Source organism: Zonotrichia leucophrys, chromosome 3, assembly GCF_028769735.1.
Source record: "Zonotrichia leucophrys gambelii isolate GWCS_2022_RI chromosome 3, RI_Zleu_2.0, whole genome shotgun sequence".
Taxonomy (NCBI): Eukaryota; Metazoa; Chordata; class Aves; order Passeriformes; family Passerellidae; genus Zonotrichia; species Zonotrichia leucophrys.
In genome coordinates, this window is record NC_088172.1 from 88,494,257 (window position 1) to 88,508,702 (window position 14,446).

Below are 14,446 nucleotides of genomic sequence, written 5' to 3' on the forward strand. Positions count from 1 at the left end.
CGCCCCGGTACCTATCATGGCGCCGGTCACGTGCGCACGAACGTGGCCCGGGCGGGGTCACTCAGTTCCTCCCTTCGCTCCTCCCTCCGTCCCGGCCGAGCGGCCGCCACAGGCCCGCCCCTAGGTAAGCCCCGGCGCCCCCCCGCAGCACCGCAGGCGGCTTTCGCCCCTCAGGAGGGCCGGTGCCGTTGCTGGTTTGCCGGCGTCCCCGTTCCTGCCGGTGTTGGTGGCGTTCGAGGGCCCTTCCCGCGGGAGGACTGTGGGCCCCGGCCACGCCGGCGGCCGCTGTCCCGCGGGGACGCCCTACACCCGCAGGGCTGTTGTTGGCGGCGGCCTAGGGACTCCGGTGGGGAGGAGGGCGAGCGGCGGGGTCGATGCGATCGGCCGCGATGGGGCGGTGCCATCGGCTCTCGGCTGGCGCTGCCTGCGGCAGCGTGCGCATGACGCACCGCTGGGAGCGGCGGGGCCGGGCCGGGGTCCCGCGGCCGCGAGATCCTGCAGGGGCCGTTCCGGGCTGGGCCGTGACCCCGCGGGGACAGCAGCGCTGCGCAGGGGGGTGGGCACGGCGCGGCAGCCGCTGGCCTGACGGACAAACCCCGAGAAGTGTCGGCGGTAAGCGTGGCGCGATAGGTGCCGACGCTTGATGAACGAACCCCCTGCTCGGTCTGGGGGATCTGGGTCGTGCCGGGGAACGTGTGCTTGGCAGATCTTCTTGGGTCTGTTTTGGTTTTGTTTGTTTGTTTCTCGGCAAAGCTGTAGAGTGTTTTTATAGGGATGAACTGAAGGGATTCCAAAAGGAGCGCGGGATGATGGAGGTCCTAGGGGGCGTTGGGTCCAGCGTCCTGCTCAGAGCAGATGCAGCTCCGAGTTCACACCAGTAGCTCGGGGCTTTGTCCCGTGAGGTCTGGAAAACCTTTGAGATGGAGCGTACACAACTTGCTCCTCAGTTTTTCTGTCCTCATGGTGACGTTTTACCTCCCACGTTCAGCATGTGTCCAATATGTTCCATCACCCCGCACTGCTGTTGTAAAACTCACTGCAATGCTTGTGTTATATTTGACTGTTGAAATTGAAGTGAAAGAAAAGAGAGAGTCGGCATTATCTCTGTTCTCCCAACCTTCCCGGTCTGATTCACGTGTGTAAATAGATCCATGTTTTTAGTCAGGGTTTGTGGTTGCAGGTTCGTGTATACCAAAGGCTCCCAAATGAACTATTCACAGATGGATCAGGCGCAGTATAATGATCTCAGTGAATTGAGATTTTGCCTGGAAAGGAGGAAGGAGTCTCAGAGGTGACCTTATCGCTCCCTACAACTCCCTGCAAGGAGGTTGTGGCAAGTTGGGGATCAGCCTCTTCCAGGGATCAAGTGACAGGATTAGAGGAAGGGGCCTCATGCTCTACCAAGGGAGGTTCGTTCAGGTTCTACATAAGGAAGGATTTCTTCACAGAAGGGGTTGTTAAACATTGGAATGGGCTGCCCAGGGAGGTGGAGTCACCCACCTCCATCCCTGGAAGCCTTTAAGGAAAGGCTGGACATGTCACGAAGTGCCATGGTCTAGTTGACATGGTAATGATCTCACCAAGGTTGGGCTCAGTAATCTGAGGGTCTTTTCCAACCTAATTGATTCTGTGATTCTGAGATATTTCTCATGTAATTTACAGATATGTTCAGCCTTATGCAGGAGGTAACAAATGTGGAGGTTTTTTTACTAGCAATGTGTGTGCTCACATAGAGGAAAGCAGGTGGTAGCTTTTTGCCTAACTTAAAATAGTTGCGTCAGAAAGCATTTGTATTTCAAGAGAGTGTAATTCTCACACAAAGCACATGGATAATAAGCACGAGGCATATGGAAGCTTGGCATTTCAAATGGGGAAAAAAAAAAGTTAATTTCAAATTAGTTATTTACATTTGGAATATCTTTTTGCGAGCAGAGGAGAGGACATGGGCAGCACCTCAGTTGTACCTGTTCCTGCAGCTGTTCTTTCCTTTCCACTCCTTAGATTTGGCATAGACAACACTGCAGGAAGAAAATGACCCACTGGTTCCATCGCAACCCTCTGAAGGCTACAGCTCCCGTTTCATTTAATTTTTATGGGGTAGCCACTACTCCAGCTGCAACAAAGATTTGCAAGTAAGTGTACTTGGGACTTGCTTCATTCTGCCTCTTACAGTTTGGGGAACATCCTTCAAAGTAATGGTTGCTCTTCAGTTTTTGAGGTGAGGATGACTAGAGATGTGTAGGAAGGGAGGCAGTAAGACACTGCTAACACAGAACGTTTGCTTACAGAGAATGAATTCTCCAGTCTCTGAGTGCACAGCAAGGCCAATTGCAACAATGCAGAGGCAAAGGACTAAACACTTCATTGTCTTTCTGATGACTGTGCATTCCTGATTGCTTAATTTCCATAAATTGATAGGGCCTGACTGTTCTGTTGTGGATATGAATGTAATGAAAAGGGATCTCAGCCTGTTTTGCAGATCTATTCTGATCTCTTCATCTCATCATCCCATTCTAATGTCAAAGAATGTTCCTGCTTGTTGCTTCCCTTTCCTCTCTGTGCACCCCACCTCTTGGTAGGTAAAGGCACAGTTATTTTAGTTAGTGATAGAACAGTAGATTGAGTACTGATTATCCACTGCTGTGGGTCCAGTCATATGTATCCAGAGAAGAAAGGAAGATTTTTCTGTATTGGTACATTTTTAATAGGATTTCTTAGGGTTTTTTTCTCCTTTCATTTAGTGACTTGCGGTTGTCTCGAACACAGCTATTGGAGCTGTTTACAGACTCAAGTTGTAATCCAGAAATGATGAAGAATGCAGCTGACTTCTACTTCTCACTCCTGCAAGGTAGGAAGATTTATTAGCAGTACTACTAATTCATCAAAGAGAAGTATCAGTTCAATTTTAATGGCATTTCTCAGAATGTTAATTGTGCCGATGTCCCATAAGGAAGCTTTGTGCTTCTCAGGAAGGAGAGTATCTTCATGGGTTCTGTGCTTGATACCAGTGCTGGCGGCTCACCAGGCCCCTTCTCCAAGTTTCAGTATCCTTTGTGACCCTGCCAATACTAAGTGCTGGCAGCCCTGCCCTCCTGCCTTTAACCTAATTCTGCTTCCTCTTGGAGGAGAAAACATGTATTTGTCTTTTAGGTGGTGGTGAGTTGCTCCCTAAGTATAAATTGAGTCTATTAATTAGTTTATTCCATTTAGTATTCAGTGTAAACTGCTGGTTTGTCTAATACTAGACCATAGACTTGTTGCAAGTTTACCTTCTACTGCTGCTTATCTTAGGTGTGTATATATATGTAGGTGCTCATTAGCATGGTATCTGCATTTTCAGCAGATGGTTCAGCTGCGTTGACACATTCCTTTGAAACCTTCCTTCTGCTGATAGTTGGGTAACTCTCTCTTAGCAGTCAGGTGCTCAGCCAGGTTTCTTAGGACTGAGTTTTCAGGAATCAGCTGATTTGTGGAAAGTGAGGTCTTTCTGTCTGTGGGAAGTAAACATTGGTTTAATGAGCTCCTGGGAGGGTGTAGGCTAATGTCATGCCTAAACACTCAGATAAGAGTCCCTGTTGCAACAGCCAATGTTTGGATAGTTTTTTCAGGAAAATATCATGCTTGGCCACTAAAATCTTCTGCATGTGAAAGGAACAAGTATTTTCTGATTTTATAAACATGTGACACACTGACAGGTATAGCCCCAGTAGCTGCTATGGCAGGCTCTTGACCTCTTAAAGTCTGTAAGACCTGATCAGACCAGGGCTCTTCTTCAGCCTCACTAAAATTTCCTGGGCCTGCATATGCTAGGATTTGAACATCCCATAGCATGAGCCTCATCCCACTAACTGCTGTTTTCTGGGCTACTGGACATAAAGAATGAATTTCCTGTAGCCCTGAAGATAGATGATGACTAAGTGAGCCCATGCATAGAGGCCCTTTCCCCTCTCCCTGTTGACTAGGCACTCTTTCCTGGAATTTCCTGGTTGGCAGTATGGTGGCAGTGACAGCCACTCACTCACCTTGGACACCCTCAGCCATCCTGTACCTGGGCTAGTCCCACTCCCAACTTGTCACCATATGGGACATGCAGAAATCTGCTAGGTTTTCCTTGAGCAGTCAAGATTCTCAGAATTGAGTTGGTAACATGCTGGGCAAGCAGTTTCCTGGAGTAGCCAGTTGGTTTTTTCCGCATTTTGTTCTCAAGGTACTGAGGAATAAAAATCCCAGGAAGTAACATGAGGTTTTGAGGGGTTCAGCAAGAAACATTCTTTTATCTATATCTATATTCATATTGATCCATCTCCTTCATTACTAATTTCTGCTTCTTACTTTGAGATTACCTGTTTTATTTTTCCATAGGTTTTATCCTTTCGTTGGATGACTCTTCCCAAGAGTGCAAGTTGAGATATATTCAGAATTTCAAGTGGACAGACACGTTACAAGGACAAGTCCCGAGGTGCGTGTGCTTTTCTGGGTGCAGGGTATGCTGCTCTCTGTTGCTCTGTTACACCCATGCACAGGCCTGAAGGGAAACAGAAATGCAGCAAAGTCTTGAACACAAAGTAGTTTCTAAAAAGGTGTTCCTGTGTTTTTGGTAACTGCTGTACTGTGTTAGGTATTCTGAAGTGTGCCTAGTGGCCTTTATGTTAAGCTGTGAGAATGCACAATAATGGTAGAAAGATCCGTTAGGTCTCAGTTGATCTGCAAAATGAACCTGCAGTTAGCTAGAGCAGTATAAAGAAGAGCCTTGAGGATATTGGTGAGTTGAGCATGGTAACAAAGCACACTGCAGTTTAAAACTTAATTTGGCACTATTGCCTGACCAGGAACTTCTGTGTGTTTGGAGGTTCCAGTGTTGCTGAAGATCTGATTTTGTTCTTGTCCTCTGAAGCTGTGAGTACATGTCCTCTTGGTTCAAACAAACAAATCTTGTTTCCAGGAGGAATGCAGATCTGTAACCTTCTGAATTACTCACTTGTCTCTTGCTATTGGAGGTAATTGTGTTGTATAATCATGCCTACAAATTTGTCAAGCTTTAGCTGGAAGTGTTTGACCTCCTCAAAGCTTTAATTCCCCCATAATTAAATGGAAGAAAATTTGTTGATTAGGACTTCATTCTAATTTTCTTGTGGTCATGCACACTTGTACTTGTGCCAACATTACTCTTCCCTCTCCCACATCTTTCTTTTTAAAAGGTTTGCTAGTTCCTAAGCTAAACTGAGCTTGCGATTGCAAGTTCAGTCTTTTCAAAGACTCTGTTTTTACCTTTTGAAATTTCTTGCTATATGCAGGAAAAAATCCTGCTGTTTGTCTGCAGTTACATAAATAATTGCAATAACATTCATTTGAGAGAGTTGTAATAGACTCTGACTTATTAACTTAGCAGTACATCTTTAAAGTGGACATTCCAGGGCAAGGCTTTCTAAAACTGTGCGACTGAAAAAAAAAAAAAAAAAGAGATAGCAAAATGTCAGCCACACCCAAAGCTAAACAAATCTCAAGTTACAGTTTTAAAATAAAAGTTGCCAAAAGGGAAGGGTGGGCATCTGAATGTGGTAGATTCTAATTATGGGTTCTTAAAGGGAATGACTAAAAAAAATTATGTCTCTCTTAAGCAGTTCAGCAAAGTAGGAGGTTCAGAATTGGAAATCGTTGACATTGTAAATGAAAAATGTTTTATAGAGAGAAGTGTTAACTTTTGCTACAGGAACTATCAGCAGAGAGAGATGTGAGAACAAAACTGAATGCATTAAGTTTTTGGGGGGGTTTTGTCTGTCTTTCTTTAGTGCCCAGCAGGATGCAGTGTTTGAACTGGTTTCCATGGGATTTAATGTAGCTCTGTGGTACACAAAATATGCATCAAGACTTGCTGGAAAAGAAGAGTAAGTGGTTTCCTTTTTTTAACAATTCTGCTGTAGCAATACTCCACCAAAGATTTAGCAGGTTCTGGGGGTCGCCTGCTATAGGAAATGTCCAGGCAGAGGAATTCCAGGAGACAGTTGGTCTTTACACACAAGCACTTCAATCCCTTCTTGCCTCTGTAAACTGAGTGCAGTAGCACTACATGACTGTGATACAGAGAAAGTGTCAGTTGTGAATGAACCCTTCATCAGTCCCCCTCTAAATGTCCAGGTAGAAAACTGAGATTCTTAACATCACATCTCTGCTGACATTTAACTCTACAGACCTCTAAATCCTTGGCTTCTAACACTGAGGTTGGCTTTTACTTGAGAGTCATCACAGGATCTTACATTTATTGTCTTTCAAGCAAGCTCTATATGATTATTTCATGATTGGATACTGTTAGAAACTTCTTTATTCTGAGGGTAGCACAGCTGTGGGATAGGTCACTTAGGGAATTAGTGGACTCTTGATTCTTGAAGGATTTAAGGTTCATCTAGACAAAGCCATAACTGACCTGATCTGCTGTTGCGAAATGTGGTGCCCCAAACCAGGAGGTGACACTAAATGACACTTAGAGTCCCTTTCTAACTATAATTTTACCAATTCATTCTATTTTCTCAGTATAACAGAGGATGAAGCAAAAGACGTTCACCGCAGCTTGAAGATAGCAGCTGGGATTTTTAAACACCTGAAGGTAGAAGGGCTTTCTTTGCTGTCTGTTCTTCAAGGTGTCTCCAAATACTTGACTTTTTGTCTTAGAGAGGCCTTTGCTATACACACATACCTGAGAGCACCTGAATGATGCAGGAAACAGAAGGGTGTTAATATGTTGTGGTACCCCTCAATCCCTGGAACTCATTCCCAGTGGCACTGAAAGAGTGGTTTGTCTGTCGACCCATATCATGTGCCACATGTGCTGTCTTGGGACCTTCACTCAGTGTGTCCTATCCATTTAGGCATGAAGCACTTGTTTTGCACTGGTTTTCGGCCTAAACTAACTCTGAGACTTGCTTTGTATTTAGGAAAGTCACATTCCAAAATTGATTACACCTGTGGAAAAGGGAAGAGATTTAGAAGCTCGACTTATAGAGTCCTACATCATACAGTGTCAAGCTGAAGCTCAAGAAGGTATCTTCAAATATACATTAGTTGGCTGTGGGAAATGACTCTTTGTGGGTCACAGCTGTCTTATGAATTCTGCTTGGCAGCAAGGCCATGGGTTTTTTATTCTCCTAAAGTACTGTGGCATAGTGGGGCAGGTTGCAAAATGCCAAAATTCAGTCTGATATTAGAATTGTAATATGGAATATCTTTCACTTAGGAAGAATTTGTGTGTGGCACTACTCCTTTTTCTTATTTCTTCCTTTCATGCAACCCTTTCACCACCATGCTTGCCTAACAGACATTCCCAGCTCTTTTACTTAAAATATGTGCAGCTTCTGTTTATTAGCTACTCTTAAGGCTAACATTCCTTCAGTTTTTCTATTAAATTGGAATCATTCTATCCAAGAAACAATCTGTCTTTATTCTGCTGTTTGCTTGACTGCACAACATCTATTTGCTGTTCATGCAGGGGTTTTAAAACCCTAAATGCCTCTGCTGATTTGATGTGATAGGACATTTCAATTAAACTTAAATCATGGTGTGGAACTATTTTTCAGTGACAATTGCTCGGGCTATTGAGCTGAAACATAATCCAGGCCTAATAGCTGCTCTTGCTTATGAAACAGCCAACTTCTACCAAAAAGCTGGTGAGTGTCTTGTTTTGTATCCTTAATGACTAAATTTATGCACTCTTGCCAGCAGATACACTTCACCTACCCATAAATTGCAATATTAATGCTGTTCTCGGTGGATATGGAGTGTGTATTTAGTTTCTATTTAGCACATTTAAGGCTTCAGTTATCAGCATGTATTATGATAAAGCTTTTTGGTTTTGTGGGAATCTTGTTCTATGGTAGGAAATGGTAGCTGATGGTAGGAAACATTAGTGAAGGAAAGCAGACTAGCAGCAGACTAATGGCGTGATGTCAGTGGAGTATGTTCCAGCTGCCTTTGGGCCACACATCATGATGCAGAGCATGGAGAGTGGAGTGAGTTCATTATGTACCACCTTCCAGATGAGTGAGATGATCTCTGGGCTTACTGAGGCAAGTGGTAGAAGTGCAGAAGTATGGGAGTCACTACTGGAACTTAAACTAGGAACAAGTTTTGAAATGCTGCATAAATATACTTAGAGAATTAGCCATCCAGACTTAGTGGACAGGAGTTTCAGGAATTCTATGGACAACTGCATGATAGCTATATATTTTTGGTGGTTTTCTCAGAGTTTTTCTGTGCTTTTGCAGGAGGATTTTTTGTCCCTTGTTTCTGGATACTTTAGTGCTAAGTTCAAGGATTCTGGTCTTTTAATGTGTTTGGGATTTTTCTTTTAGGAAATGTCTTAAGAATTATTTACCTATGTGTTCACAGATCAAACATTATCTAGTTTGGATCCAACCTGTGCAGGTAAATGGAGGAAGTACTTAAACTTGAAGAGCTGTTTCTATATGGCCTACGTAAGTACTTTGGGTGGCAGCAGTCACAGCTTGTTGTCTGTCTGCCAAGGGCTGCATAGGGAATGGGGGCTAAGTATTGTCTTGACTTTCTTTGCACACTGTGAAGAGGAATTGTGCAGTGTCAGTGACATTTGAACTGTTTTTGTGGAGCCAAATGAAAGTTCAGCAGTGTGGATTTGTTGTGATTACAGATCTTTAATTGAAGCCATTCAGGTTGAGCATAATGGTGCTCTCTGTTATCTACATCACAGTCTGATCCTAGGCATAGTTCAGAGCTGAGAATCTTTATGAAGGTCCTGAATGAAACTGCATCAAGTACCGAAAGGTACCATTCCAAGAGCTGTCCCTATTTGCCTGATGGATCTTCTAGCAAGTACTGCAGTGCCCTTGAGATCCTCAGCTGCTCAATTTGCCGTGTCTTGTAGCCTGCCACAGCGTGTAATCTTTTTTATACTGTACAAAAGGCCCAAGCTAAGCAGTTTACATAATTGTCTTTCTCTTAGGCTGAAACTGTAGCTAAAATCTGCTTGCCTTATTAGCAGGTTTGAGAGGTGAAGGAGGGTAAGAGTTGTGGTACTTCTTTTAAATTTGAGTGATCTGGGCAGTGGTAGATTTACATAGATTTGTACTATGAGAACAGACACTAAAGGAAGGGGGGCATGGTGGGCATTTGTTGATGGGACTGTTCCTTCTCCTGTTGTGTTTACTAGTTAAACTCAGCTCCTGATAATAGATAATAGTCAATTCAGTTTTCACTGGAATACAATACCACCCTCAAGCACAATCGACTTTTTGGGGATGGAAAAGTTATTTGGACTATGACAAAATATCTCAGATAGCAGAACACCTCATTTTATCCAGATTCAGTGATATTTGTTGCAGATGGAGTTTTTGGGTGTTCAGGTAGTTTTAGTTTTCAGTCTTAGCTTTGTAAACTTGCCTGGGGTTCATTCTGTGCTGGGGCTTGATGCTGCACACTACTGCAGTGAGAGCTTGGAATGGCCTGTGTAGCAGTGCTTCAGGTCAAACAGCTCTGTGCAGCTCAGTTACTCTTGGCTAGAGCTGAGACAGCTCCTTTCATACTAAGTGTTTGTGGTTCTGGTTCGCAGTGAACTGCATTAATGGCTCAGTGAATGCTGCTTTGACTTGGATTCCCCAGCTGTCAACTATTTGCAGGGAATGGAAGCTTCAAAGAGCTGCAGCTCCTGTAGGGAGCAGGAGGAGGGGATTGGTGCAGGAAGTGCCCAGGGATGTTGGTAATGATTTTGTCCTCTTCCATCAGGCATACTGTTACCATGGCCAGACTTTGCTGGCGAGTGATAAATGTGGGGAAGCAATCAGATCTCTGCAGGAATCAGAAAAATGTAAGTGTGATTGAGACTGCAGTACAGGGTCTGATGGTGCCATGCCTGTTCTGTTTTGCTGTATTGTGTTAATTTGCTCTCCCATAAAGATTTTATCTGTCACCTGATGGAAATCCAGCACATCTTTGAATAGAGACAGTGTATTTTTACTTTTTTTGATGGTCTTACCAAATACTGTCTTTCATAACATTTCTGCAGAAAATTTTCATTTTCACTTCCTAGCCTGGCTTAAAGACTGGCTTTGAGCTGCCTGCAGTATACAGTATAAAGACCCATAAGGGTCTGGTCATCCTGTTTTCTGGTCTGTATGTTAGAGTAGTGCAGCCATTTCTGCTTTGGAGGTTACATAGTAAATCTAGATCTTGCTTGTTAATTTTTTAAACAGATTTCAGTAACTTAGTTCTTTTCTATTCATTTGAAAGGTATATTCAGGGAAGTTTGCAGTAGTTCAAGGTCTTCTGCCCAGTCTTCTCTCTTCAAAGCTATTTGTACCCCATTGGCCTGTACTGCATAACTTAACTTTTACTGCAATGTATAAAAAATGCTCCAATCTTCAAAGTGGAAACTTTAATATTAGTTTGAAAAATAAATTGGAAAATTATTAAGAACAAACTAAGTTGGATTTCTTGGAGTAAAAAAAATACTGTTCGGCTGTTTAGAGAAGAGTGCTTCTTCTCCCACTCCATATCAGTTATTCTTGTTTGGTTTGGGGCATCAGCTGTGTGTGGATACCTTCATGCCCTCTGTTCTTCCCTACCATGTGGCACAGTTCTTAGGCTTATTGTTGCATTTTGCCCCACACACAAGAATGCTTTCCTGCATCTTCCCACCCAAAACGCTATCTTTTTCTTTTCCTGTTCCTAGTCACTTGTTGGATGCAGGAAATCTTGAATGTCTTTGAACTGGTTTGGTTTTGTTTCTAAGAAGAAAGAGGCTTGACTGGATTCTGGTGTCTTCTAAGAGTGAAGCACTGTAGGGGAGAACCATGATTTAAGAGGGTCATGTAAATAATTTTTATTTCCTTTCTTTCTTGCAAAGTTTTTACCAAGGCTGAAGCATTGTGCAAAGAATATGGAGAAACCAAAGGGCCTGGGACTACTGCCAAACCTTCTGGACATCTTTTCTTTAGGAAATTAGGAAGTTTGATTAAGAACACATTAGAAAAATGCCAGAGAGAGAATGGATTTATGTAAGTAATTCGTGGTTGGTACAGCACTTTACATGAAGTGTTATTACCTCATTTGCCTTAATTTCAGGATGGGATGGTAAATTTTACTCTCCTGTTGTTATATTCCTTTAGGGCATGGCATGTAACTTAAAGATAAATTTGCAATTCTATAATTTTCTCTTGGCAGATTTGCAGTGGGTCTGTGCTGTCCCACTGCGTGTCCTGTGCCGGTTCAGCAAACTGGGCTGGACTGACATCTGGAGAGGCTTAGCAGTTTTCTTCCCTCATTCCTCAGGCACCTGGTTACTTTTCCTTCTGCACAGGACAAAATCTGCAGAAGTTACTGTGTTGCTCTAATGCTCTCTTCCTGTCTCCTGAGATCTAGTAGGCAAAAGAGGACAGAGGGAGAAGTGGAGAAGACCAGTAGGCAATTCTGCTTTGCAAGCAGGGAAGTCAAAACACAGTGCTGCCTTCAGTGAAGATCATGTTTAGGGTGCTAGGAGCTTTACCAGTCCAAGTATAGTTAATATTGTGCATAGGGCTTTGTGTTCATTGATGTCCTTCCAAAAAGGGTTTGGAAATACCAATTTTTTATTTCAGTTGAAAATAATCAAGATTTGTTTGTCTTTAGAGTTCTTTTCCTCATTTATTTCTCCCCTCCTATTACGATTTAGCCTTTCATAATAGGTGTGTTATTTTAATTTTTGTGATATTTAAAGACCTGCATAATAGGGCAACTGACTAAATGGAAAGGATGGTCAAGTACATCAAAGTGAACTGCAAATAGAAATAGAAATGCTCTGCTCTGTTTTTGTTCAAATACCCATTGTCAGAGCTTACAACAAAAGCATACTGGAGATTTCAGCATGTCCCTGTCCCTCTAGAACAAAACTTGGAAAGAGAAAGCAGTGGCTGTTTTGGAAGAGCTCTGTGCAGCACAGGAAGTGAGGTAGAGTGTGTCAGTGTGTGAGCTCCTGCTGCCCTGCCAAGGGCAGAGGGGCACCCTGAGTCAGGCTTTGCCCTGTAGCCAGTCTTTGGGGGGCTGCTGTGTTGCCATTATCCACTATGGCACATTAGGACTGATTAGGAAAAGAAGTATCCTCTTCGTCTTTGGAAAGTACTTTAAATCCTCATTTGTATTTTGAAGCGTTTTTTTGGACAAAAGATGCTTTCTCTTAAAAGCACTGGGAATAATGTTTAATAAGTTGGAGAAAACCCACCATACAATTAGGGAACAAACAACGGTACTAGCAAGGAGTTGCTTTTGTTCTTGTGAACCTTGCTGGCAGAATGCGTGTTAGGCAGTGCCTTAATGAAATGGAAGAGAGCAGCAGTGCTTGCCACTGTGAAAACCCAAATTGTTTTGTTTAGAATTGCAAACAGGACTTGCAGAGATGGTGCACTGTATTTTAAATACATTTCTGTATTTGTTCTAGCTATTTCCAGAAGGTGCCAGCAGAGGCTTCCCAGCTGGAACTGAAAGCAAACTATGGCTTGGTAGAGCCTGTTCCTTTTGAGTTTCCAGCTTTAAGCGCACACTGGACTCCTGAAACGGTTGCAGCATTTGATCTCACCAAGAGGCCAAAGGAAGACCCTGTAAGATAATCCCATGTGCTGTTCTTTCCCTCAGGCTTTATTCTGTGTACCATACAGAGTTAGTTTGTCACTTCCATCACATTCTCCAGCTCAGTGTAGGAAGCAGCCATAAGGCTATCACCTAAACTCATCCTTCTCTTGTGGCAGGGGCAAGTCAATTAACCTCTGCCACACTGCCAGCGTCTGGAAAATCAGCTCATTTTTTACTGAGTCCTGTAATGTTACAGCATGCTAGAGAAAGATTATTTTTTAGAAAATGATTCATTTAAAGATGCTGAAACAGAGAACAATTGTCATTTCCCTCTTGCTTGGGGCTTACTCAAAATCTTCAGCCTTGAAAAGAGAGGAGACTATTAGATTATAACATGTACAGTTAGCTGTGCATAAATACTGTGCAGACACAGTGGTTTGTACTTGTGGTATTTAGTTGGGGTTTTTTTTCTTCTTGTTTGCAGGCTAAACCAAAACCAGATGAAGAAGTAAAACCTCTGAAGGAACCAAATATAAAGCCTCAAAAAGACAGTGGATGCCAGATTTCTTAAATGCCATAAGTGCTTTGAATTCACTTTGAAACTCTATTCATAGGACTCTGGGGCTTTTGTTCTGATCTTCTTTTTTCGATTCTCCTCTTTTCATTTACAAGGCTAATATAATTTACTTTTGTTAATATGTGTCTATCTTGCTTAAGATTGTGGTAGATTTCTAGGTGGTTATTTATATCTGACTTATTTTTGGTTTCAGTGGATATCATAGAATTAGTGGGCTTAAATGTTCCTATTGTGCCTCTAGGGAGTTTCTTTTTGTGGGTTTAGTTTTACCCACAAATAGCAAAGGAAGTATCATGATTGTAATAGTTGAGGGTTTTTCCATTACCTTATATGCTGTATCATGTCCAGTTCTGGAAACAGAAGTTTGCATGAACAGTTATATTTATTCAAGTTTTGTCGTTCAGGCTTAGCACTTTGTTGTGTCCGAATTCACCTAATTGTAGTGAGGGGAGAAAATCTGGGTGTGGATTGTAACAGTCGTATTTCACAGGACTTGCACAGAACGTGGGAAACCTCAAGTTCTGCATAACAGGAGCACAATTTATGTTCTGAAACTATTAGTCTCTGTTCTTTCCTCTATAGATTAGGGGGTTTATATCAGAATTTGTAGTAAAGTACCTTAGCTTTGTCTGTCCTTCAATCCAAATCCTTTAGTATCAAAGTGTATGTGAAAGTAATGCAGCAAGCAATATGGAAGTGCTTAAAAGCAAAGCATCCCTGTGTCTGTCATTTGTTCAGAATTTCTGAATCTTCAAAGCTTGGTTAAGTTCGAAGGCTGCAGACAGTTCTGATCTTCTGGCACTGGAATTCCTGAAAAAGTCATGATAAGGTAGTGGATTTGGAAGTAAGTTGCTGTGTTTCCATCCAAGTGGTGTCTATAAGAAGCTGTCAGGAGAACAGGGAGGAAAGATGAGCTGAAGACCTGATGGCACAGCTGGGAAGCCAAACTCTAGATTTCCTTTATGCCCTGTATAAACAGTGGTGCTTCTCAGGTTTTGCAGTATTGCACTAAAATCAGCTCTTTCTGAAGAAAACTTGTGAGAAGGCAAGCACAGTCAAGGCTGAGAAAGAAAGGATTTTGTAGAACTTGCTTCCATTTCTGCCTGCTGTGGAAAATGTGACAGCATTCTTTAGTGCTGAGCACTGCAAAATGCCCTTGACAACAAAAACATCTTTCTGATTCGTTGCAAATGCAAAGGTATATGTGCATGTGTTGAAGTTAGAGCCTTGCAATTCCTGGGTACCAGTAGCTGCGCTTCTCTTGGCCTGAGAAAGAAACTCAGCAGCCTGACAATGTTCACCCTT

The 14,446-nt window shown here is 42.8% G+C and overlaps 1 protein-coding gene across 2 annotated transcripts; it reads left to right on the plus strand.

Annotated features, from left to right (window-relative positions):
• The first annotated feature begins 20 nt into the window (after nt 1–20).
• On the plus strand, nt 21–13,852 carry BROX (BRO1 domain and CAAX motif containing). Of its 2 annotated transcripts, none has more exons than XM_064709171.1 (13): nt 21–124; nt 2,002–2,132; nt 2,742–2,848; nt 4,363–4,459; nt 5,790–5,885; nt 6,529–6,601; nt 6,930–7,035; nt 7,569–7,658; nt 8,380–8,465; nt 9,748–9,829; nt 10,868–11,018; nt 12,434–12,593; nt 13,049–13,852. In XM_064709171.1, exons 2-13 carry the CDS (start codon nt 2,032–2,034, stop codon nt 13,133–13,135), a joined length of 1,236 nt encoding a protein of 411 aa, XP_064565241.1. In that variant the 5' UTR covers nt 21–124; nt 2,002–2,031; the 3' UTR covers nt 13,136–13,852. The 2 variants fall into 2 exon arrangements, with proteins under 2 accessions (XP_064565241.1, XP_064565242.1); XM_064709172.1 differs by lacking the exon at nt 21–124 and adding an exon at nt 432–612.
• The last annotated feature ends 594 nt before the right edge of the window (nt 13,853–14,446 follow it).